General features: G+C 43.1%; 1 protein-coding gene across 2 annotated transcripts in view; it reads left to right on the forward strand.

Annotated features, from left to right (window-relative positions):
- LOC140369159 (ras-related protein Rab-26) overlaps window positions 1-25,973 on the forward strand; it is a 97,342-nt gene that overhangs the window by 25,032 nt on the left and 46,337 nt on the right. The window contains exon 3 of one of the 2 annotated variants that reach the window (XM_072456422.1): window positions 17,331-17,372. The exons of the other annotated variant lie outside the window; for it this stretch is intronic. Coding sequence (XP_072312523.1) covers window positions 17,331-17,372 — 42 coding nt within the window. The remainder of the gene's footprint in view (window positions 1-17,330; window positions 17,373-25,973) is intronic. 2 annotated transcript variants of the gene reach the window in all.

Below are 25,973 nucleotides of genomic sequence, written 5' to 3' on the forward strand. Positions count from 1 at the left end.
CCGCCCTGCTGGGGCTCGGGCCTAATAATATTCCGATGCGAAAACAATGTTTCCCATTTTTCAAATATCATAAACTATACATTTTCGGAAAGCGCTCGCGCTTTCCTACCTCATGGTGTGGGTCCCTGGTCACTGACGGGTACTTTCGTTAATTTTGAGTGGGCTCCGCCCACTTTGTGTTTTTGGCCCTCTATACAGTAATAATGTTCAATTTTTGCATTACATGCTTATATGCACGGAACATGCAAGAGATGGGGAACGTATTCGTGAGCTACTTAGGGCAAATGAGTGCTTTATATGGGGATGACGACCGCGAAGCGGTCGTCATCCCAATGTAAAGTGCTCGTTTAGTGCGCACTTTTGCACGGGCTTCGCCCGTTTACAACGGTAATGTTCCATTTTCCTACTATTAATTAGTATGCACGGGGCGTGCGTGCGAGTGAAGGAGTGCGTTAGTGAGTGTTTGGAAGTGGGCGAGCGCTTCTCGCTCGATTTCGTGCGCACTACGTGCGCACTTTCGCAGCCGTGCTTCGCACGGCCTTACGAGATTAATAGGCCTCTCGCCAGCTTGTGGCGCTCGGGCCTAATTAGGCTATGGTTGGGCAATTTACATATTCCTGGTATTATTGAAATAAATAATTTAGCTGTTTTATGTCCCTAAAAATTACTAGAAAAACGATTAGAATTGTGACAGAATTGTAATGAATCAAATCGTAGGTCCTAAATCGAGGATTGTACAGAATTGTTACAACCCTAATATACAATACCTGTACGTTTTTGATCTACAGTTTCTATTAATGCATTTGGGTTAACTTAAGTTGATTCACTGAATATCCAGAGTGAAGGCCTTTTTTTGTCTTTGCACACGGCTCCTACAGCACTGAAATGATTCACAAAGTGTCTCCTGGTTTAAGACTAATACTCCCTCTTGAGATTGAAAGAAAACAAGCAAAGCGGTCAAGCTTTAAGTGGACATGTCAGGATTTCTGTGGTTCACTGCCCCTAAATCGGCTCCAAGATTTGTGACAGTAAAGAAATGAAGAAAAAGTTAAAGCCCTGTGGGTCCTTGGCGAGGCAAAGCTTAATCCTCACTTTTTAGACAAGCCAAGCCTTTTATTTCAACCAACGTTGTATGATGCCAGCGAGCTTGTAAGTGCGCATAGAGAAGCAAATGACCTGCTATATCAAAGGGCAGTGAGTGAAGTTGAATACTATAAGGCAACAGTTTGAAGACCAGAACAGACCATAAGGAATGGTTTTGTTTTGATGGACAGTAGAAGCTGTGTGGTAATTCATTGAGAGCAGCAGCAAAATAGAAGTCTAAGGTTGTTTTTACACTAGTTAGAGCGACGTACAAGAACTTTCTCTTCGAGAGCATGGCATCCGAAAGTCTGGACAGCAGTAAACGGCCGCTATGACAGTGCATAAAATAGCTGATCTCGGAGTAGCATCTTCCATATTCTGGTGTGGAGCGAGGGTGATGTGAACTCAGCCAACTTCGGGCCGACCTAAACTTGCAAAAGTGCTTGGAATTTGATGAAAAACGCTTTGATCATGAATAAACCTCTGCCTCTGCGCAGCAAGTAAAGACTCTGACAGCTTTTTGTCTGTCAGCAACAGCGCGCACGGTCCTCATGGTGCATTAACCCAAAAAACACCACATAGAGCATTGGGGAAGTAACATCCCTGTGCTTGAAGCCTATTGTCATGGAAACAAATGCGGTGGTCAGCCAATAAGAATTGTGTCAGAATCAGGATCAGTGTAAACTACTGAAAAAGTAAGTGCTAACAGGATATTGGAAGAGAGCAAACAGTTCATATTGTATTTTTTTATTTTTTTTAAATCAAAACCATAGTCCAAAACACTTATTCTGTTGAGTCACATTGACAAAGGTGTTAGTGGACTATATATTAATTATAATTGCAAGTGAACTATTGAGTGATAGGTCTAGAGTCATGCTTTTAAAATAAATTGCTATGCTTATCAATTGTGATTTCTCAAAGTATTGTTAAATATACTGTAAATTGTTGAATTAAGATTTTACAATACATTACCAGTCTGCTGCTATGCATACCGTACTCTGATTCATCAACTGCTTTAGTCTAGAGATGCACCGTTCAATCGGCCGCCGATTTAAAAAGCCGGTTTTATGCCGAATCGGCCAGAATCGGTGACCGGCCGGTCCATGTCGTAATTGCCGGTTTTCGGCCGATCCAAACTGACCCGCATGCGCGGTGCGTAGGAGCTCAGCGCGCCCAGAGCAAAACAGCTAAAAACTAGCAAGACTCTTTTGGCCAAAGTGTCTAGTTTACATTCAAAGTCCATGTAAACGAGCGTCGAATACCTCCTGCGTTTTCCGCGGCGCGATTTCTGCTTTTTCGGCATGGAGCGCGGCGCAGAGGGTGCGTTTTGCCATTTTCCGCTCTAGACAAAAGCTTTGACAAGCGCATAAGCGTCAAGGCGTTAAAATTGTTCGTCGCAGAAAAGTTCAGATTTGTTCAACTTTGGTGGAATATAAGAAGGGCCGAGCCTGGAGGAGGATCCGTGAGGAGACTGGACTGTGGGGTAAGTTATTACAACTTTGAGACGATTCAAATCTACGTGTTGATAGTTGAAGCGGTCCAAATAATTTGCGCTGGTTTGTGTTTGACGAGTTCATGTGTTTATTCAGAGTTATCTGCAGAAGAGTAGGGACACATGAAGGGGCCAGAAGAAGCAGCAGCAGGGCTGTCAGAAGAGTTGTTGTTCTGCTCAACTAGCAGAGAGCTAGGCTACGAGATAATGCTAACAAGAGATCTCATCCACCTGAAATGAGACTTTAAAAATACTTTGATGCATTTGAGACATACATTACGTAGACACAAAACTTAAAATTACTGACCCGAACAGCGAAATGAGTGACTACAACCTCATCATCAAATCAAATCAATTTATTTTTGTAAGGCCCAAAATCACAACAACAGTTGCCTCTGAGGGCCACAGGGAGAAATGACCTCAGGCCTATTTAATTGTCCCACAGCCTCAAATCAGCTGTGCTCTAGATTCTATAGTGCACAGCTAATTGTGCTTCTAGTGAGAGTGTGAAGTTATCAAAGAGCTGATGAAACTGGAAAATGATACTGGCAACATTTAATCATTTAATATACTGTATTATAATAGTAAAAGTTTGAATAATATTGCAGTAAATGTACTGGGCTAAAATATAACTGCTGTACAATGTTCTTTAAGATCTGGATTTGCCTTCAGACCTCCCTGTTGCTCCTGCCCCTGCCCCTGCCCCTGTTGCCCCTGCGCCTGCTCCTGCTCCTGCTCCTGCTCCTGCTGCTTCAGGGGATGCTTGCCCTTCTGCTGCACCCACAGGTGTGTAAAAGCATTTGGTTGGATTACAATTTGTTTTTTAGCCTGTGTCATCTAAATTGCAATGTGTGTTTTTTTTGTAGAACCACGAGGAAGAGGACCTGGAACCAGAGTCCTCCTGCTTTGAGAGGGAGGCCCTGGCAGCGCTCTGGGACTGACCCTCCTCATGTTCCATCTGCTTCCTCTCCTGCAGAGGGTTCCAGCTCATTCAAAAGAATGTGTAAAATTACAAATGTATAAATTACTGTATGAAAATAGTTCATTTGATTTCAATCTGGAACCATTGGCGCATGAAGATGAGATAAATGAGCTGCATCTTCTGCAGGAGAAATCGACTCCTTTTTCCTCTATGTGTGTCCCCCACTCTTCTCCAGGCCATATATTATTTAATATATAGTTCTGCATATATATATATTATTTTTATATATAGTTATTTATTTTTCTATTTTTCCACAAAATAAATTACATTTTATATTCTAAAACGTGTGTCCTGTATACATGCACCTTTTTCATATATATAATACTGGGTAGTTTGTGGGAAAATCAGTGGCTAGATAGAAAATCGGTATCGGAAAAATCGGTTTTGGCAGGTCAGACCTCCTTAAAAACCGGAAATCGGTATCGGCCAAGAATTTTGGAATCGGTGCATCTCTACTTTAGTCATGTCTTCATCTGTTAAGATAAATGTGGGTGAGGTGTCTATGGCTTTATTTCAATTATTGAGCAGTCGTTTGATGCCAGCTCTCATAAGATTTTACTTCTTGGGGATGTGGAGACGTTCTGTGGTGTGTTTTGCTGCTACTATTGGCTGTAGGACACAAACACTAGCCTCAAAACTTAAATAGTGTCAGTCATCTCACCAATCCCCATGTAGACAAAGAATGAGTCATAAAAACACATTATACAATTATGTAATTTCTTTGTCTGTTTAAATACAGCTGCCAGAAGGAGAGGAAAATAGTTTGGAAATTTAAAAACCCTATTTTTTCCTGGAATTCGTCCAGCTTTAATCTTTCTTTCCAGGTTTTGTTTTGGCTAATATCCTGTTTGGACCCAGTTTTGAGACTTTGGACCTGGTTTATTATTGATATAGTCCATTAAAAACATAGAAATGTGAACCATACGAAAGCTTTTGCATCTGATCGATCTATGTGGAAAATATTGAGGCCAAATCTCAATCATCATTGCTAGGAAAGTTACTGTATTTAAACAGATAGTAATGTCAGTGTCACGACACATTCAACCTTAGAAGTCAGATGCAACTGGGAATAACAACTTTACATTTTCGAGTGATTTCTCTAAAGACCTCTTCAAGTCTTCACAGCAGTAAACCGTGTAGCATTAAATGTGTCAACAGAGTGAGAAACAAGCCTGTGTGTTGCCGCTAATGACAAACCAGAATACAATTTTTAGACTTAATTTCATTACTTTCTGCATCTTGGCTTCAATTGTTAGTCTATTGACTCAATTTGTCTAGATGTATTTTCTGGAAGCTGTCTCAAAGATGATAATCTAGGGCATAATATCTTAAGAGACACAATTTCAATGTCATTGATTTACTTTTGCTTTAATCTGCTACAATTATTGTAGATGAAAATGTGTTAGTGTTAAACAAAGACTAATGGGCTTCATTCAAGTGTTCTTATGCACAAATGTGGACTTCAGGTTTTTGGCATTCATAAAAAATGTTTCTTAACTGAACAAATCCTACGAATAGTAAGGAGCACACTTATGCACATACATCCTGTTGATCAATATGAAAATGATTGCAACCAAATTCCTACATGATTGTTAGTTTAATATATTTACAAATTATTTTATTTTTTTTAAAAAAGGAATGTTGATACTAACAGTATGATCTGTTGTGATATAAAGCACAGTCAAAAATAGACACTCAGCGGTCCCCGCCTGTCTGACCACGCCCCCAGTGCCTCTGTATGGCCCACAAGACTCCAGACCCCCTGTCATCCTGTCATACATATTAATTTTTATGTAAATAAACAAGTAAAGGAATGATGTAGCGTTCTTACCTGCATGTTCTTTTGGCGCAACTCTCATTTGAGAAGGAATTTGGCTTCTTAAAAGCGTATCGAGGATCTGGCTCACAGAGTTCTCTAAGTGGAAGTGACATTTTCTTAGAAAACATTCTTGAATGAGGCCCATTGTCCTTTTGAGGCTGTCCTTGAATTTCATATCAATTGACTCCTTATTTTCTTGAGATGCACCTATTGTTCTCCTCAAATATGTGTTTGACAAGTGCTTCCATTGCAGTACTTGTCAGTACAGAGTTGCTTCATTCATCCTATGAGCCTTTTTGAATAGCATATCCATAATATAGTTGAATAGCTTATTTATTAAGATATTTTTAGTTCTACTAAGTAATTCTGCACTTTTCAGCTCCTGGAATTGTTTTACATTACAATCTGAGGCTGAACTTTACTAGCTCAGAATGGCAAGGAGCCCTCACAATGTTTGAAAGTCAGAAAGCTAAATGTTCATTTGGCGTTTATCTCTATGACAATCTCAGATCAGAATAAGTTTATTGCCATTTATCAATGAACAGGATTCACGGACATAGGAACTTGTCCTGGCTGTTCGGTGCAACACAAACATTACACTGAACAATAAATACAAAAACAATGGACAATAAATAACAAATAACTACCGGGTATTAAAATGGTTAGGTAGAGTTAAAAATAGACATAATTTGTACACAAAATAAAATATGTGGTGCAATAAAAGTGGACAGTACAGTGAGTGCAAAGTGCTTAAGAACTGTTCATGAGTACAACGGCAGAGGGAAAAAAACTGTTCTTATGACGGGAGGTTCTGGTCCGGATGGACCGTAGCCTCCTGCCTGAGGGGAGTGGCTCAAATAGTCCGTGTGCCGGGTGAGAAGGGTCGGCTGTGATTCGACCTGCACGTCCTAGAGTCCTGCAAACGTACAGGTCCTGCAGAGATGGAAGGTTGCGGCCGATCACCTTCTCAGCGGAGCGCACAATGCGCTGTAGTCTCTGTTTGTCCCTGGCTGTGGCTCCAGCGTACCACACGGTGATGGAGGAGGTGAGGATGGACTCGATGATGGCCGTGTAGAACTGCACCGTGATCTCCGCTGGTAGCTTTGCTTTCTTCAGCTGCCGCAGGAAGTACATCCTCTGCTGGGCCTTCCCGGTGAGGGAGCTGATGGTGAGCCCTCACTTGAGGTCCCGGGTGATGGTGATACCGAGAAAGCGGAGGGAGTCCACAGTGGAGATGGGTGAGCCCCAGACGGTGAGGGGGAGCTGGGGGGCTTTACCTTTCCTGAAGTCCACGACCATCTCCACTGTTTTCTGGGCGTTGAGCTCCAGGTTGTTACCGCTGCACCAGGACACCAGTCGGTCCACCTCCCTCCTGTAGGCAGACTCATCCCCGTCCGAGATGAGCCCGATGAGGGTGGTGTCGTCCGCAACCTTGATTAGTTTGCGTGGCTGGAGGTGCAGCAGTTCGTGTATACTTTCACTCACTGCTCAACTGCAAGATGACCATCAAATTATGTCAAATAATTCTTAGCATCAGGGCCACATAGAGATGAGTACAAGTATGAATGACCAGAGAGTCCCGTAATTCTTCCCCTAGTCACTAATCCTGTTCAAGTTTTCGCTAAAATATTATCTGTCCAGGATCAGTAGTACAGGGACAGCTCCAAACTGCACCTGAGGCAGAGAAAACCGACAGACCAAGCACCCAGCACTACACACACAAAACACATTCAGCAAAGCTATGGCACATGCTGATCAACATAGAAGTCGCATTAATCCAAAGTCTTTCAAATGTGTCCATTTTCAAATTAAGTCTGAATGTCATTTTCTCCATTTGTTTGTTGTCTGTCACTATGTCAGTCCAGTCCTTGATCGTTGTTGAGATCTCAGCCAGCTCTTTGTGTTGGCCTTTTTTCCTGCTGCAAAGAGTATGGTACCCATTTATCGTGTCCAGTCGAGTCTTGAGGCCCAAGTACATAGTTCTAAAATTAGGAGGGATGGCATTCTCAAAAACAGTCTGCAGTGCATTATTAATTTCAGTCCAATATTTTCTAACAGGACAGTCCCAAAACACGTCAGCCTCCTGGCTGCCACAGTTTCATCAACAGTATACATTTCCTTCTGTATAATGAGCACTTTGACATGGACTTTGTGGGCCTCCACTGGGATGGACACACACTTTCCCACTCTTTCTCCGTCAAAACAAGGTTGCTCTCTTTTTCCCATGTGTTTTTAATATTTTTATTTGCATAGCTGTCCAGATTGGCAATGCATTGGTACAATTTAGATATTATTGTAAGTTCTGATTTGTAAGCTTTGATAAAAATTTCAGTCAAAGGGTTATAGTCCATCCATCTTCTTCCAATTTTCAGCAGTTTAACCAGTTTCAAACTATTATTCCAACTCCCCTGTTATGTTTACCTTTGTATGTGGAATAGTACAGTAGCCAAAGTTTTTGTTGTTCTAGGTCATTTAAATGGGTTTCTTGTAATTAAATCATGTATTATTATTATAATGTATGTATATAATATTTTTTTCTTTCCTCATTTTAGTTATTTTCTTTGATCTTTTAATTGGGCTTAATATGCCGTTAACTTTAAAGGATGCTTTTCGTAACCTGTCAATTGTCAATTTTATTGAATTCACTCTAATTAATTTACCAATGGTAATAAATGATCTGGTTGAAAGCAACACATACATACAAGAACTGCAAAACAGGAAGAAAAATAAAATTAAAAATAAAATATTCCATGCCAATCAAATTGGCCAAATAAAAGCTCAAAAGTGGGAAGAAAGTCCATTCCTAATGAAGGGCCCTCCAAGCTAAGATCCCCCACATTCTCCAGGTACCAATCCTCTCAAAGAACCTCCCCAAACCACTATGCTCTGTTTTCAGTCGGTCAAGATTTATTTGTATAGCACCATTCATACAAAACATAACGCAGAGTGCTTTACAACTGTAAAAACAAATGGAAATCTAAGTACAAATTACCTCACAATGCAAAGAATTTAAAAACACAAATAGTCACATTAAACTATATTAAAAATAGGGTTAGGGTGGGATCTGAGTGTCTTGATTGATTGATACAATTCCCTCATGTGTCATGTCCACAGCTAAAACTATATATTTATAGCCTAGATTTCAAATACATTGTTAAAGTAGGGGCCTGTCTCACAACCTCAGTAAAGCTATTCCAGAACTTAGGTACGTAATTAGAGATGAAGATTCCAAAATTCTTGGCCGATACCGATTTCCGGTTTTTAAGGAGGTCGGACCTGCCAAAACCATTTTTTCCTATACCGATTTTCTATCTAGCCACTGATTTTCCCACAAACTACCCAGTATTATATATATGAAAAAGGTGCATGTATACAGGACATACGTTTTAGAATATAAAATGTAATTTATTTTGTGGAAAAATAAATAACTATATATAATAATAATAGATGTATACAGAACTATATACTATCTAATATGGCCTGGAGAAGAGTGGGGGACACAGAGGAAAAAGGAGTCGATTTCTCCTGCAGAAGATGCAGCTCATTCATCTAATCTTCATGCTCCAATGGTTCCAGATTGAAATCAAATTAACTATTTTCATATAGTAATTTATACATTTGTAATTTTACACATTCTTTCGAATGAGCTGGAACCCTCTGCAGGAGAGGAAGCAGATGGAACATGAAGAGGGTCAGTCCCAGAGCGCTGCCAGCACCTCCCTCTCAAAGCTGGAAGACTCCAGGCCCTTGTGGGCCTACAAAAAAACACACATTGCAATTTAGATGACACAGGCTAAAAAACTAATTGTAATCCAACCAAATGCTTTTACACACCTGTGGGTGCAGCAGAAGGGCCAGCATCCCCTGAAGGAGCAGGAGCAGGGGCAACAGGGAGGGCTGAAGGCAAATCCAGATCTTAATAGTTGTGAGCAGTTGGTACACAAAACGTTGTGACGAGCCCCAGTGCGTGTCTTCGTGCTTCGTGCGCATTTTACAGGCTGACTACATCCCGATGCCGTCTGCACCTTCACTTTAGCCCTATGAGGGACTATCGGACTAGCGAACCTTCGGACCAGCGAACCTTCGGACTAGCGAACCTTCGGACTAGTGAACCTTTAAAACCTTCGGACTTGTGAACCTTCGGACTCGCAAACCTTCGGATTTGTGGGGGGTAACCGATTCGACATAAAACCGGCTTTTTTAATCGGCGGCCGATTGATCGGTGCATTTCTATACGTAATGTTGAAATACTGATTCCCCACGTTTAGTCCTGACTCTGGGCACAAGCAGAAGGCCGGTCCTTGATGTTCTCAAGAGTCCAAGACGGTTCATATGGCACTAACATGTCCGAGATATATTTTGTGGGAGGCCATTGAGAGACTTGTACACAAGCAGAGCTACTTTAAAATCTATTCCCTGAGCCACAGGGAGCCAGTGCAGGGACCTGAGCACAGGACTAATGTGTTGTTATCACTCCTAGGTGTATGTATAAAATGCCAAACATGTTCACATTACATCAACAAATTAAATGTATTGAGCATTTATGTCAATATAAATATGATTGTCATTCTACTGTCACTATTATCACTATGACACCCAATTGTTGTTCTGGCAGTACGAAATAATGTCAAAAAAGAAAAACAACTATGAAATAAAGAAGGCTTAATAAAATATATAGCATTTTAGAATAGCATCCTCACAATCTGCTTCATAATAATATTCTAATAAAATTAGATACCCAAAGCAAAAAGATTATGAAACCACCATGTGGGCTTCTTCAAAATAACAGAATGGTGCAGCATAGATGTGAATCTACCTAGGACTCTTCTGTCCCCCACCTCCTGCACCGAGTCCAGAGCGCAGCCCAGGACGGAGCTGGACTTCTTGATGACTTTGTCCAGCTTCTTCCTTTCCCTCTCTGTGATGCTGCTGCTCCAGCAGACCACATCGTACAGGAGCTAATGCCAACACAGAGTCGTAGAAGGTCTTCAGGAGTGGCCCTGTCACTCCAAAAGACCTGAGTTTCCTCAGGAGGTAGAGCCGACTCTGGTTCTTCCTGTACAGTGCGTCTGTGTTATGAGTCCAGTCCAGTTTGTGGTTCAGATGAACACCCAGGTACTTGTATGAGTCCACTCTCTCAATGTCCCTTCCCTGGATGTTCACTGGTGAGGGGGCAGCAGAGTGGCGTCTACGGAAATCCACCACCATCTCCTTGGTCTTTCCCGCGTTGATGAGGAGGTGGTTCCGCTGACACCAGTCCACAAAGTCCTGTGCCAGTCCCCTGTACTCCGCGTCATCGTCGTCCGTGATGAGTCCGATGATGGCAGAGTCGTCAGAGAACTTCTGCAGGACACAGCTGCCCGTGTCGTGTCTTGAGGTCTGCAGTGTAGAGGGTGAGGAGAAAGGGCGCGAGGACAGTGCCCTGGGGCGCCCCCACACTGCAGGTCGGAGTGTCAGACACACAGTCCCGGGCTCTCACAAACTGGGGTCGGTCTGTGAGGTAGTCCAGGATCCACTCTGCCAGGTCATACTCCACACCAGCAGTCTCCAGATTGTCCCTCAGGAGCAGCGGCTGGATGGTGCGCTGGAGAGATCAAAGAACAGGATCCTCACAGAGCTGCCAGGCTTTTCCAGGTGAGAGAGAGAGCGGTGCAGCAGGGAGATGACGGCGTCCTCCACTCCGATGCCAGGCCGGTATGCGAACTGCAACGGGTCCATGGCTGGGCTCACAGTGGAGCGGAGGTGGTCCAGGACCAGCCGCTCGAGTGTCTTCATCAGGTGGGACGTGAGAGCCACCGGCCAGAAGCTGTTGAGGTCTTTGGCGTGCGGTGTCTTGGGCACAGGTACCAGACAGGAGGTCTTCCAGACCTGTGGTACCACCCTTAGCTTCAGGCTCATGTTGAAGAAATGCTCCATAACTCCACACAGTTCTGCGCAGAACTTAAGGAGCCTGGGGCTGATGCCGTCAGGTCCTGCTGCCTTCCTCACTTTAATCCTCTTCAGCTCTCTTCTCACCTGTGCTGCTGAGACTGTCAGTGGTTGGCAGGGGGACTGTGTGCTGGGGGGATGGGTGAGTCCAGGTGAAGTGGGGGGATGATGGTCCGGAGCAGAGGTGTGAAGGGGAACGGGGGTGGGCAGTTGTCAGACTGTGGAAGAGAGGGCATACAACTGTGCAGGGGGAGGGGTGGGTGATTGATCAAATCTCAAGAAGTGAGTATTTAAATCGTTCACCCACTGTAGGTCTCCCTCTGTCTGGGCAGGGGGGGTTTTGAAGCCTGAAATGGTTTTCAGGCTTCTCCACACTCCTTGAATGTTCTTTTGCTGCAGCTGCTCCTCCATCCTCCTCTTGTGAATAAGGAGGATTTAGCAACATATTCTTATTGATCTCGGGGCACCAGGATAAAATCCAAAGCTAAAATAAGGTCCTTAATCACGCTCGTTAAAATAATCCGAAGGGCTGACTTCACGATTCAGGGACTTACACATAGTCTAATCAAACAAACAATAGTCAATAACTTTTTTGTGTAGTTTATTTATCAAAAAGGCAATCAAAATGGCACCGGAGCAGCTGATTCATGCAGGTAAATCACAGGTGATGTTCGTATCAGATTTAAACAGCAGATTCATGCAGATAGTCAGGTTAAACCAGGGTTTTTGCCTTGAATAATCAAACGTGTCTATGCTAATCTATATCAAAAAGAGGGAAAATGAGGAGCTAAGGGATGAGGAAGGGTTACCAGATCTACCCAAATCACGCCACACTGCAAATTAAGACCACACACTGAGATCGGCTTACGATTTGTAGAACTCGGTCCGTCTCGTGTGCGTGTCAGCAGGAGGAGTCCGTGACGAAGGCAGCGGCGTCCGTGGCGCGGGGCGGCGGCGTCCGTGGCGCGGCAGCGGCGTCCGTGGCGCGGGGCAGCAGCGGCGTCCGTGGCGTCCGTGGCGCGGGGCAGCAGCGTCCGTGGCGCGGGGCGCGTTGCTTGAAACTGGTCCAGAGTTCCTCTCTTAGCGATGGAACGCGTTAGCGGCGTGTTAGCTCCTCACACGGCCTTTACTCAGATGAGAACGTAGTGCTGATCCACGTAAACGACGTAGATTACTTCAAAAGAAAATTAACGAGGTAGAAAAGAAAAACTCTGTCCGGTTAAGCGCTTAGCTTAATTCCAGGTGTTTCCAGGTGTTTTCAGAGGTCAGAGGGCAACGTAGCTGGCCTAGCGTTGTCGACCCACGTGTCGGACGCTTGTTGAGACAAAGGAAGGGTCAAAGCTCGTCCGTGGAGACGGCTTCAAAAGAGAAAGACAAAAGAAAAAGAATAGCGTTTGCCTGCGGGCGCTTCGTTTTTGTCTAACGCTCGCAGGGGCGGCTGAAAGTGGAAGGACAAACATTCATGACATTATCACATAAAACATAATTTTCATCGACGGCAGTCTTCCTGTAAGGAATGTTTGTTAGGGGAGAATGTCTGTTATCACTAAAGTACCACAGCCCTCCTGTGGTGAGGAAAGAGAAAAAAAAACATTGTTCAGAGAGGTTTTCCTGTTATCTTGCAGTTGAGGAATTTAACATTCATTCCCCTACACATGTTTCAGCTCCAAGACTAAACATGTTTTATACTACCGGTAATCTCAAGCACTTAACCTGTCTCAAGCACTTTTTGTCATAGATATTAATGCATTTGTGAGTAAACTGCAAACTATGTAGACAAAATTGTATACTTAAAACTGAAAATTCGAAATTTCAGATGGTCTCATAGCTCAGAGAAATAAAAAAGTAATTCTCCTCAATAGCATAAGCCATTTTCCAGCCCATTGCAGGTGGTAGATTGCATTTCAGTCCAATTACCCTTGGTCTGCTCTGGTCAAATCTGCTTTTGTTTAGGTCTCCATTCAGGTCTGGCAGCCCTCCTCTGTTGTGCACCTCTAATATATTACATTACACCAGATAATATTCAAACTACAGGCCAGACAAGCTCAAAGTATAATTGTTTTCATGAAACCCCTTTTTAAGTTGACTTGGTTATATGACATAAAGTTGAAGCCTAAGATTTTCCCCACACTTGACTTAGTAATGCTTACATTTGTATAGTTAAACAAACAGGTATCAAAACCTTATTGAAGAACAATGGAGGATAATTTTATGATACAAAAGAAAATTAACAAATTGTGTAGTTTGCTATAATAGCTGGCTTCCTGTTATTTTTTACTTTACATCACAGTGTTTGGACGTTTGATTGCGCTCTGAAAATGGACTCATATACCATCTTGCTCACAGCTGAATTGGAGCTACTTTCTAAGGCTTTGTGGACGTTAGGCCTTGTTCCCCCTACTCAAGGATTTGATATTGTTATATCAGGTTGGGTTCAGGGTTCAGGTTTTTATTGCATTTTTATTAAGGATGTTTTTTATTACTCTTAGTTTAGTCCTGTACGTTTATAATGGTTTAAGAACGCAAGGCTAAATCTTACTCCACTTTAATTAAATCATTACCTGAATAAAAAACACAATAGGACGACGCGGTGGTGCGACACAGGCTTTAATCAGTATTCCTCTGCTTCACACTGTAAACCTGCCAACTGTTTAGTTCATGGCAAAATGTAGCCTCATTTCTATGCTGCCCTAGTCTGTGTGTGCTTATATGTCCTTGGTGCATTTTTTCAGTCTTTTTGAACAGACTAATGAATAAAAATAAAAATATAATAGACAATAAACAATGTGGCTGCATGTTTAAACATGTTATGTTATGCAACAAATTATTTAATATCTTTGAAAAATGTATTTTTAATCATGTGAAATTTAATCATGACTCGTATTATGATATAATACAATAAAACCCTTAGTACAGTTCCGAGTTTTACAACAGGAATACAGAATATTGCTTTATTAGTATTTCATGGGTCAGTATTTTTGGGTTGTCAGTAGCTTAGTAGTGCTCGTCTTCTAAGCCCGGAGGTCGGCGGTTCGACCAACAAAAACGTTGGTTGGCTGTGCGTTTGCAGCTGCCTCTAATGAATCCTGCCAATGCTTAACACTTAACCTGCCCCACCCCCAGTGGTTACGAACAACTAGTGTGTGAATGTGCATGTGAATGTGCATGTGAATGCATGAGTTGTTCCTTGAAGAGTGCCTTGAAGGTAGAAAAGCACTACATAAATGTGACCATTTACCATTTAATAGTTTGCATTTGGTATTGTTTCCTGCATAGGATTACTAAAGAATTGCAAAAACTTTGGGTTCTTATAACATCATCCTGATAAAGGATCATGCTGGACCCCCTGCAGTTTGCCTACAGCGCCAACAGGTCTGTAGACGACGCCATCAACCTGGCACTCCACGGGAACCTATGCAAGGATCCTGTTTGTGGACTTTCAGCTCTGCATTCAACATCATCCTCGCTGCTCTGCTCCAGGACAAGCTCTCCCAGCTCAACGTGCCTGACTCCACCTGCAGGTGGATCACTGACTTCCTGACGGATCGGAGGCAGTGCATGCGGCTGGGGAAGAATGTCTCAGACACTCGGACGATTAGCTGAGGAACTCCACAGGGCTGTGTACTTTTCTTCTGCTCTTCTCCCTGTACACAAACTGCTGCACCTCCAGCCACAACTTTGTAAAACTGCAGCGGTAACAATCTGGAGTTCAATGCCCAGAAGACAGTGGAGATGATCGTGGACTTCAGGAAAGTCAAGGCTAAGCAGTGACGTGCATTCAGGGGAGGCAGGGGAGGCAGTGCCTCACCTGTCAATCTTGGAAAAAATAAATAAATGAATATATATATATATATATATATATATATATATCAGGGTTCAGAACAAGCGGTATCGCATCGCAAAATGCGACGAAATTTCTCTCAAATGCGATGCGTTTGTCAGAAAAAAGTGCTTTTGTATCGCAGCTTTTGCGATACAAAAATGCTTGTTCAATTGTATAACCAAAGCGCCTAAAAGTACTGATCACTCGTCAATAGATCGTCAACAACGGCATGACACATGTAGGACGCTGTGTTGACATGACGAGTCCCGCTGCTGTCACAGATCAGACTCTGAAAGTGGGAGGAGCCACGTGCGCTAAAGTTAGCATCACAGATTTGGACTTCCGAGGTCAATAGCTCCTAAACGCAAAAGTCTTTGCAGATCATTCAAATGCCAAAATACAAAATACTCACATTTACACAGCCAAGTGACTACAACCTCGTTTTTAACAATCAGATGCGTATTTTGGGCGCAGCGAATCACACGGATCCGAATGCGCAGCCGGAGCCAAGATGAGCGCTTAGGGACCGTCATCAAATGTGCAGCTAAAGCCGAGACGAAGTACTTAGAGACCATCATCAAATAGCCACAGCAACCTTTATTTTTCCATCAGAAGCTTAACACATATTTTTCGTGAGTGTAAAGATAACATTTTTGTCATCTGGTATGTATTATAAACCCCCTTTTCGTTTGAATCCAATATTGAACAATATTTTATCAAATAAGAATGCCAAATGTTCAGATACAGGGAGGAGGCAGCACCTGCTCTGCCTCTGGGAGCACACACACACCCCTCACAAACTGAGCTGGTGCAAAGCAAATGATGTGTCGCTCTCTCCCTCAGTTTAAAACAAATAAAACACCCTGACGATGTGCTCTGTGCTTCCATATTCTAAATAATGTATGAAATGTATTTCTGAAACGTGTTTTAGGCTTACAGATTCATTATAAAACCCCAGTAAAAGTTCACTCAGCGAGGCATCATTACATGTGCCGCATAAAGAGGGCGCTTCTGATCCCGGCCGTGTGTGAACAGGTCTCTATCTTCTTCCTTATTATTTTGTATGCAGAATCCGGACAATATGGACGATTACATTTCCAGGTTAAAACGTTTTGCAAATCTGGATTTTCAATCAAAGCAAGAGGTTATAACTAAAGGAAGACCTACACCGGAGTTGAACGTGTTGCTTCAGGCAGAGTTATATGTCTAAAAACGCTAATTCTGTTAACAGATCCCTTAGCCTATTGGTTAGCAACACAGCCTGGAGTTCAAAAGATCGTGGGGTTGACTCCTGCTTGCCCCGAGTTTTTTTTTTGTGTTCAAACTTAAACTTTTTAAACTTATAGATTGCTCTGTCTAGTTTGTTTTGGGATGAGTTATGCCAGTCAGAGATGAACGGAGGCAATGGTTCTTTAACATTTTTGATAACATCAGTGATCAGATTAAAGTCAGGTTTGATCATTTTGGTAGCTAGCTTTCCTTGGTTTAAACTCAAGTGGATTGCACAACATAGTGACATGTCCCAACATTTTGATGACACAAACTGCAGAGCCTGTCAAAATATGCAAGATTTTTTGACTTTGTGAGACTAAGGGCGGATCTAGTTGGACTGTATAGCAATGAATGCAAGTCTCCTGCACAGCTTCTCCTCTTCCAGAGAATGTCCAGAATGTCCTGTTTAAGGTGCTCTTTTGGGTTCATTCACGTTTGTAAATCTGATTCTGAAAGAGTTGGTGTCCTGAACCTCACCGCACGTCACCGAGGCCAAGCCCCCCCTCACAATCACAGACTCCCCCATCACCACCGTGGACTCCTTCCGCTTCCTGTGCACCACGATCACCCAGGACCTCAAGCGGGAGCCCACCATCAGCTCCCTCATCAAGAAGGCCCAGCAGAAGATGTACATTTTTCTATTTTATCATGCTATGCAAGCCAAACTCAATTTTGGAAAAAAGGAAAGATTTTTGAATACTTCAGACAAGCTTACGCTATCTCTTCTTCATATGCTCACTAACGGAAGAAGAACGACAGAAGAAGATGTGTAAGGGTGTATCCACAAATAATAATAATAATGATCAATGATAATAATAATCATTATTATTACTACCATCAATATTATTATTATTTTCTTATTCAAAATGCTAATCCTTTCAAAAATACTGTTCTTACAGATGTTTACTTTTTTGTTTCCTTTGTCTTACAGAATAAAGTGCTGACCATTGATTCAGTAAAGGTCAAGCTGCAGGTGAGCATTTTAATCTAATTGCTCCTGAGCTTATGTAAATGCCAGTCTGTGCACACTCACTTCAGTAAGCCTGTCTCGAGTGTTTGGATGTAATTTTATTAACAAATGACTGACAACGCTTTCCTGTGGTGTAAATGCCTCCCATATGTCTTCATAACCTGCTGCGGCGGTCGGCCAAACCAAGGCCTTGGTTAATCTCTATCAATCAATTTGCCCAGCTCAGAGTATCAACAGAAAATGCATGGGGATACAGTTGGTCCAGTATATACAGAGTTTATTTATGTAACCATAAATTAGGGCTGTACTAAAAATATTGTTACAGCAATATATCACGACTTCTTAGCAATATGCGGATTAATACAACGATGCAGTAAACTGGAGACACCCTATACAACATTCACGTTTAGTCCCTCTCAGTCGCAGCTGCTTCAGTCACCTAGTGTGAATCAGGAAAAGATGCTTCTAGACTCTAGAGATTTTGGCTGTGCTCCGGTGCAGCGGCATGTTTACTACATGTAACATGAAAAAACCCATGTCTGGGCTATAACTTCTGTTTATGTCTTTACCGAAATAACAATGCACAAACAATGACAACAGCGAGACATATGCTTAATATTACTGTCTAAAAAAATCATAATATAGAAACAGCACATGCATTTTCTTCCTCTTCCTCTCTCATTAAATGATCCAAATGACAGGTTTTCCTCTGATAAAATCCACAGAAACACTTCTTTTCAGATCATCCAGCAAAGTTAGCATCACTGCAAATGCCAGCTCTAGAGATGTTTTAATTATATTTTTTTATCGCTACAACTGTTTTGACCAGGGGTTATATGACGCTGTTTAACCAATGAAAAGTAAGGAAACATGACAGCCTAAATAAAGCATTAATGCACTTTATAATTATTATTATTATAGACTGTTGTTTTTGTGGATTATTGATTGCATATTATAGGATAAAAGTAGAGCTGGGTTGAAATAATCGATTTTCCAATTTTTAATTGATTCGCATATTAATGACCGATTATCGATTCGTACGTCCAAAGATGGATTTTTTAATTATAATTTTTTTTTTAATTTTAATTTTTTTTTTAATTTTTAATTTTTTTTTTTAAATTAAAATTATTTTCTACGTTTCCCTCAGTGAACTTCAATCTACCTTCAAGAAAGATAATTCAGAACTCCTGGATTATCTTTCTTGAAGGTAGATTGACCCTTAACCTTTTCATCAGTCTTCCAGCCATCAGTAACTACCAATACTTGTAAGATTTGCTGTTTAATATTGATATAATACTAGTTTTAATATTTTGCTTCTCTACACAGTCATGAAGTGAAGGAAACGGTTCAAATACATTTGTAATTTTTAATAACATTAACCCCCGGATCGAATCGAAATCGGATCGAATCGGAAATCAGATCGAAATCGGAGCGAATCGGATGGGATCTGAGAAATCGGAAAAAAACTATTTTGAAACATAAAAATCGGAATCGAATCGATTCTTGAAATTTGAATCGAAACCCAGCTCTAGATAAAAGTGTCTTCAGTCTCATGATTGTCAGTTTTAAGTGTGGACCTCAAACTCAGTCCAATCATATAGTGAGGACCCTTCTCAACTTTCTAAATCTCGCACAACTGGAAAGTCGTGTGTCCCCAGCTTCAGGAGCTACTTTTAAACAGCATCAGTTCATTATAAACTGCAGAGACTCACCTTAATGCATTAAGGTGGAATCTGCTGGGCTGAAAAGGTACTTCGTATTCATAAACCTGATATGAAAGGCATTGTGGACATGAAATTTCAATGCATGTTGTTATTCTGGATGAAAAATTGATGAATCAAGATCTGAATAGGGAGTGCAACCAAGACCTGTCAGTATGTACATAATAAAATAAAGTTTTGTAGTGCAATAGGAAGTGAACAGTGTAGTGAGTGCAAGGTACTTAGGCCGTGTTCATGAGTTCAACGGCAGAGGGAAAGAAACGGTTCTTGTGACGGGAGGTTCTGGTCCGGATGGACCGTAGCCTCCTGCCCGAGGGGAGTGGCTCAAATAGTCTGTGTCCAGGGTGAGAAGGGTCGGCTGTGATCCGACCTGCTTGTCCCAGAGCCCTGGAAACGTACAAGTCCTGCCAAGATGGAAGTTTGCGGGCGATCACCTTCTCAGCAGGGCGCACAATGCGCTGTAGTCTCTTTTTGTCCCTGGCTGTGGCTCCCACACGGTGATGGAGGAGGTGAGGATGGACTAAATGATGGCCGTGTAGAACTGCACCATCATCTCCGCTGTCAGCTTGGCTTTCTTCAGCTGCCGCAGGAAGTACATCCTCTGCTGGGCCTTCCCTGTGAGGGAGCTGATGGTGGGCCCCCATTTGAGGGTCCGGGTGATGGTGGTGCCCAGAAAGTGGAGGGAGTCCACAGTGGAGATGCGGGAGTCTGAGATGGTAAGGGGGGGGCTGGGGGGCTTTGACTTTCCTAAAGTCCACGATCTTCTCCACTGTTTTCTGGGCGTTGAGCTCCAGGTTGTTCCCGTTGCACCAGGACACCAGCCGGTCAGACTCATTCCCGTCTGAGATGAGCCCGATGAGGATGGTGTTGTCCGCAAATTTAATTCGTTTTACATAGTCGTGGCTGGAGGTGCAGCAGTTTGTGTACAGGGAGAAGAGCAGGGGAGAAAGTACACAGCTCTGTGGAGATCCTGTGCTTATAGCATGTCTGAGACATTCTTCCCCAGCCACAAGCACTGCCTCCGATCTGTCAGGAAGTCAGTGATCCACCTGCAGGTGGAGTCAGGCACGTTGAGCTGGGAGAGCTTGTCATTGAGCAGAGCAGGGAGGATGGTGTTGAATGCAGAGCTGAAGTACACAAACAGAATCCTGGTATAGGTTCCCGGGGAGTCCAGATGCTGCAGGGCCATGATGCACATGTCCATTTCCTCACTGTGAATGTAGTAGCTAACTATCCACACAGATGCTATGGACGACAACGTGCAAAGTGTCTTTTTAATGTTGATGAACGTTCCGCTGTCTGGGACGAGTCATCAGCCACAAGCAGGTTCAGTTTGAGATCTTAGAGCACTCTCTCGGCCCCGCTTCACAACCGGAGCCTGCACCGATCCGGGGCTCTGCTTCTGTTGTACCTGACATGTTTGTGCTGCTTTGGTCATGTGTTGGTTTGGCAGAGATACATTTCCACAGATTTCCTGCTAATCTGATCACAGTACCAGCAGGCCCCTCTGTAGAGAATCCCTGTCATGCCTACCCTTTCAAAATGAAGGACATGGGGAAGGTCTAAAAACAAAGAAATGGCACGGCCCTTGTTTGGTTCTCAGTTAAATTTTCATTACAACAAGTAAAGTAAAAAAAGTGAGGTGTTATAATAGAATATGTCTAAATAATTAACCTATATGATGATGATGACTATATTGATTTGTAAAAAATGCTTGTGAACTTCAGCAGACTGATGCTGTAGTTATTGGATGTTTTTATTTGTGTTATTTAAAAATAGACATAAGATTTTACATTTTGTGTAGCCTATATACTCTATAGTCAGGTTGGTCAGAGCAAAATAAGCAGTGCAAATGGATAAATTGTTGACGTGCTCATTAAAGTGACAGATTGTGTTCAAGAGGGAAGGAAACTGTTCCTATGGTGAGAGGTTCTGGTCCAGATTCACAGTAGCCTCCCGCCCGAGGGGAGTAGCTCAAATAGCCCATAGTCCATGTATAGAGTGGGAAGGGTCGGTGGTCTCAATCTCTGCTTCCTCACAATGTCTCCTCTCTACAGACAGGCTGTCTCCCCGCTCTGCCCTCTCACTCAGACCATTGCAGACCCCGGACACACTGCGGCCTCACAGCGGGTGCAGAGAGGCTGTCTCCCCGCTCTGGCCTCTCACTCAGACCATTGCAGACCCCAGACACACTGCGGCCTCACAGCGGGTGCAGAGAGGCTTTCTCCCCGCTCTGCCCTCTCACTCAGACCATTGCAGACCCCAGACACACTGCGGCCTCACAGCGGGTGCAGAGAGGCTGTCTCCCCGCTCTGGCCTCTCACTCAGACCACTGCAGACCCCGGACACACCGCGGCCCCACAGCGGGTGCAGAGAGGCTGTTTCCCCGCTCTGCCCTCTCACTCAGACCATTGCAGACCCCGGACACACTGCGGCCTCACAGCGGGTGCAGAGAGGCTGTCTCCCTGCTCTGCCCTCTCACTCAGACCACTGCAGACCCCGGACACACCGCGGCCTCACAGCGGGTGCAGAGAGGCTGTCTCCCTGCTCTGCGCTCTTACACAGACCTTTCAGTATTTCAAATCTAAATTGCAATGGCACACTGCAAATAAAAACTCTAAAGAGCAACATTTTGAATTCAAAACTATAATTTAAGTGCTTATTAGTTACTTCTGTGTGTTTATTTAATCAGAGTATTTTCATATTTTACTGAAACTCCACCTTTCCCTTGGTGTGAGCATGTGCATCTGAATTGTTTGCATTTGAAGGGGTGTGCAGCCCTTTACTTAGGTTGTAGTCTGGACTTTTCAAATCAAATCAATTTATTTTTGTAAGGCCCAAAATCACAACAACAGTTGCCTCTGAGGACCACAGGGAGAAATGAATCAACAATGTCTGTGGTGGCGATGAAGTCAGACAATGTCTGTGGTGGCGATGGAGTCAGACAATGTCTGTGGTGGCGAGGGACGATGTCCCAGGGTCCTCTGTCCTTAGACTCTCCTTCTCGGCCAGGAAAAACTACAAAAAAAACCTCTTTGGGAAAAAAGCGCAGAAACCTGGAGGAGTTCCAGTGAAGGAGAGATCCGACTCTCACAGACGGACAGACGGACACGAGGGAGACTGGAGCTGGACCCACTCTTCAGGCAGATGAGGGACCGACTGAGGCGAACTGGACCCACTCTTCAGGCAGATGAGGGACCGTCGGAGGCGAACTGGAGCCACTCTTCAGGCAGATGAGGGACCGTCGGAGGCGAACTGGACCCACTCTTCAGGCAGATGAGGGACCGACTGAGGCGAACTGGACCCACTCTTCAGGCAGATGAGGGACCGTCGGAGGCGAACTGGAGCCACTCTTCAGGCAGATGAGGGACCGACTGAGGCGAACTGGACCCACTCTTCAGGCAGATGAGGGACCGTCTGAGTCGAGCTGGACCCACTCTTCAGGCAGATGAGGGACCGTCGGAGGCGAGCTGGACCCACTCCTCAGGCAGATGAGGGACCGTCCACACAGGGCAGGGACCACTTCACCAGGAGAGGGACATCTGGGTCCACAGGTCCTCAGGAGTGAGAGAAAGAAAAAGAAGGCGGTGAACAGTTTGCAAGTGGAATTAAAAAATAAATATTGTTTGATAGCATAAGTAGTCAGAAGAAGAGGATAGTGCTCAAGCTGTCATACTTCCCCCAGCACAGTTACTCCTAGGGCAGTGTAGCTAAAGCTGTGGGTTTATGTTTCTGTTCCTAACTAGTCTGACCATAAGCGATTTCGAAGAGGAACGTTTTAAGCCTGGACTTAAATGAAGAGACTGTGTCAGCATATTTAACATGGGTCGGGAGCTGATTCCATAACACAGGAGCTTGGTAGCTAAACGCTCTACCTCCTACAGTACTTTTAGAGACTCTTGGGACCACCAGAAGGCCGGCATTCTGAGAGCGAAGAGCTCTGTTTGGATGATATGGTTCTATAGCATCTTTGAGGTAGGATGGGGCCATGTCATTTATGGCTTTGTAGGTCAAGAGTAGAATTTTAAATTTGATTCTAAACTCGACGGGGAGCCAGTGAAGAGACTTCAGCACTGGCGTAATGTGCTCTCTTCTTTTTGTTCCTGATAGTAATCTTGCTGCTGCATTTTGAACCAGTTGAAAGCTTTTTATGGAGCTTTTAGGACACGCTGCGAGCAGGGAGTTACAGTAGTCTAATCTAGTCGTTACAAATGCATGGATAAGTTTTTCAGCATCGCTTTTAGGCAGGATTCTTCTGATTTTGGCTATGTTGCGCAAATGGAAATAGGCTGTTTTACAGACTTGATTTATATGAGCTTTAAATGAGAGCTCCCGGTCAAAAAAAACCCAAGATTTCTTACAGTAGAACTAGAGGCTACACTAACATTGTCCAGTGTGGCTATCTGCTCAGATAGACCGTCTCGTAGATGCTTAGGGCCAAGCACAATGACCTCGGTTTTTTCAGGGTTAAGAAGCAGGTAGTTAAGTGTCATCCAGGTTTTTATCTCCTTCACACAAGCACTAAGTCTGTCTACTTGATCGCTCTGATCAGGTTTCATTGATAAATACAGCTGAGTGTCATCTGCATAGCAGTGGAAGTTAATGCCATGCTTTCTGATAATGTTGCCTAATGGCAGCATATAAAGAGTAAACAGAATTGGACCGAGTACCGAACCCTGTGGCACACCGTAAATTACTTTAGAGCATGGTGAGGAGCTCTTGTTTACATTAACAAATTGGTACCTATCAGATAAATAGGATTTAAACCAGCTGAGGGCTGTTCCTCCAACACCTACATCACATTCTAACCTCTGCAGTAGAATGTTGTGGTCAATGGTGTCAAACGCTGCGCTGAGGTCCAACAGAACCAGGATTGAGACCAGTCCATCGTCAGCGGCTAATAACAAATCATTTGTGACTTTAACTAGTGCAGTTTCAGTGCTGTGGTGGGCTCTGAACCCTGACTGGAAAACTTCAAATAAGTTATTGTCCTGCAGGTGGCGACAAAGCTGTTTTACTACAACTTTTTCAAGGATTTTAGAGACGAAGGGAAGATTTGAAATAGGTCTGTAGTTTACCAATAGGTCGGGATCTAGATTAGGCTTTTTCAGAAGAGGTTTAATGACTGCATGTTTGAAGGACTGTGGAACATAGCCACTTTCGAGTGAAGTATTTATTATATTAAGAATAGGGTCTGTAATTAGGGGGAGAATGTCTTTGAGGAGTCTGCTTGGAATGGGGTCTAGGACACAAGTTGAGCTTTTAGAGGACATAATGGCTGAAGTTATCTCTGCTTGATCAACAGCTGTGAACCTTTCTAAGTTTACAGGTGGATTTATATGGGACGTTAGATTTACAGCTTGGGCTAGTTCAGGGCTAATAGCGGGGGTAATTTCATCTAATTTATCTCTGATTGTTTTTATTTTATTGTTAAAAAATAGGAGGAAATCATCAGAGCTGAGTGTAGCTGGGATTGAGGGCTCTACTGCACTGTGACAGTTTGTTAGCCTAGCTACAGTGCTGAAAAGGAATTTAGTGTTACTTTTGTTGACTTCTATTAGATTTGAATAATATCTGATTTGGGCCTTACGCAGAGCCTGCTTATAGGACAGCAGGCAACTTTTCCATGCTTTTAGGGATTCTTCTGTGTGAGAGCGACGAAATAATCCCTCTAACTTTCTAACTCTTTGTTTATGTGAACGCAGTTCTTGGTTGTACCATGGGGAGGCGCGCTTTGGCCTAATGACCTTCTGTTTTAATGGCGCTACAACGTCAAGGGCAGACTTCAGAGAATTCATGGTCAAGTCGACAAATTGATCACTTATACTGGGACTAAAACTATTCTCAGCAGGATCACATGACATGTTACTGAATATTGGCTCTATTATTTCTTTGAATTTTGAGATAGATTTTTCAGATATTGTCCTTTTCATTATAACTTTATTTTGTGGGACTGGATGATCTTTAAGAATAAACTGAAAGGTAATTAGGAAATGATCTGACAATATAGGGGTTTGAGGGAGGACAATGAGGTCACTAATCTCTGTTCCATACGTTAGGACAAGATCCAGAGTGTTCTTGTGAGTGTGAGTCGGTTTATTTACATTCTGAGTGAAACCAATGCTGTCTAACAAGGCGCTGAAGGCATTACTGAGAGCGTCATCACTCATGTTCACGTGGATATTAAAGTCTCCAGCTATAACTATTTTATCCCAGGCTAACACTAAGTTTGATATAAAGTCAGAAAACTCTGTTAAAAACTCTGACTAGGGACCAGGAGGTCGGTAGATAACTATGAACAAAACTCCTTTTTGGTTTTTCATATTTGGACATGTGATTGACAGCATAAGGCTTTCAAATGAGTGAAATGCATTGTTAGTTTTAGGGCTCATGAGTAGGCTTGAGTGTGAGATCACTGCCACACCACCACCTCGGCCTGTGCTCCTGGCAGTCTGAAAGTTAACATGGGTGGGTGGGGTGGACTCATTTAGTCTGACGTAGTCGTCTTGTTGAAGCCACGTTTCAGTTAGAGCTAGAAGATCTATGTTATAGTCACTAATTAATTCATTAACTAAGAGTGATTTGGAGGAAATTGCTCGAATGTTTAGCAGTCCACATTTTACGTGTTTATTCATTTGTATATTTGTGTCATTTGTGATTGTTATTTTCCTTAAGTTATTTGGTCTGACGCCTGAAATATTTTTTCTGAGATGGGACTTTTTGGCATTATTTGTACGAGGGACACGAGGGACACACACAGTCTCTATCTGTCTTGAATCTGAACACTTCACATGTAACAGAACGGGCGAGAGTTCAGCGACAGAGGAGCGTCTTAAACTGCTGTTCTGCGCCCGGGGCTCATCCCTAGATGGTCACTTAACAC

Source organism: Eucyclogobius newberryi, unplaced genomic scaffold (genome assembly GCF_026437365.1).
Source record: "Eucyclogobius newberryi isolate DKJ021-1_F unplaced genomic scaffold, fEucNew1.0.hap1 SCAF_20, whole genome shotgun sequence".
In the NCBI taxonomy this organism is placed as follows: Eukaryota; Metazoa; Chordata; class Actinopteri; order Gobiiformes; family Gobiidae; genus Eucyclogobius; species Eucyclogobius newberryi.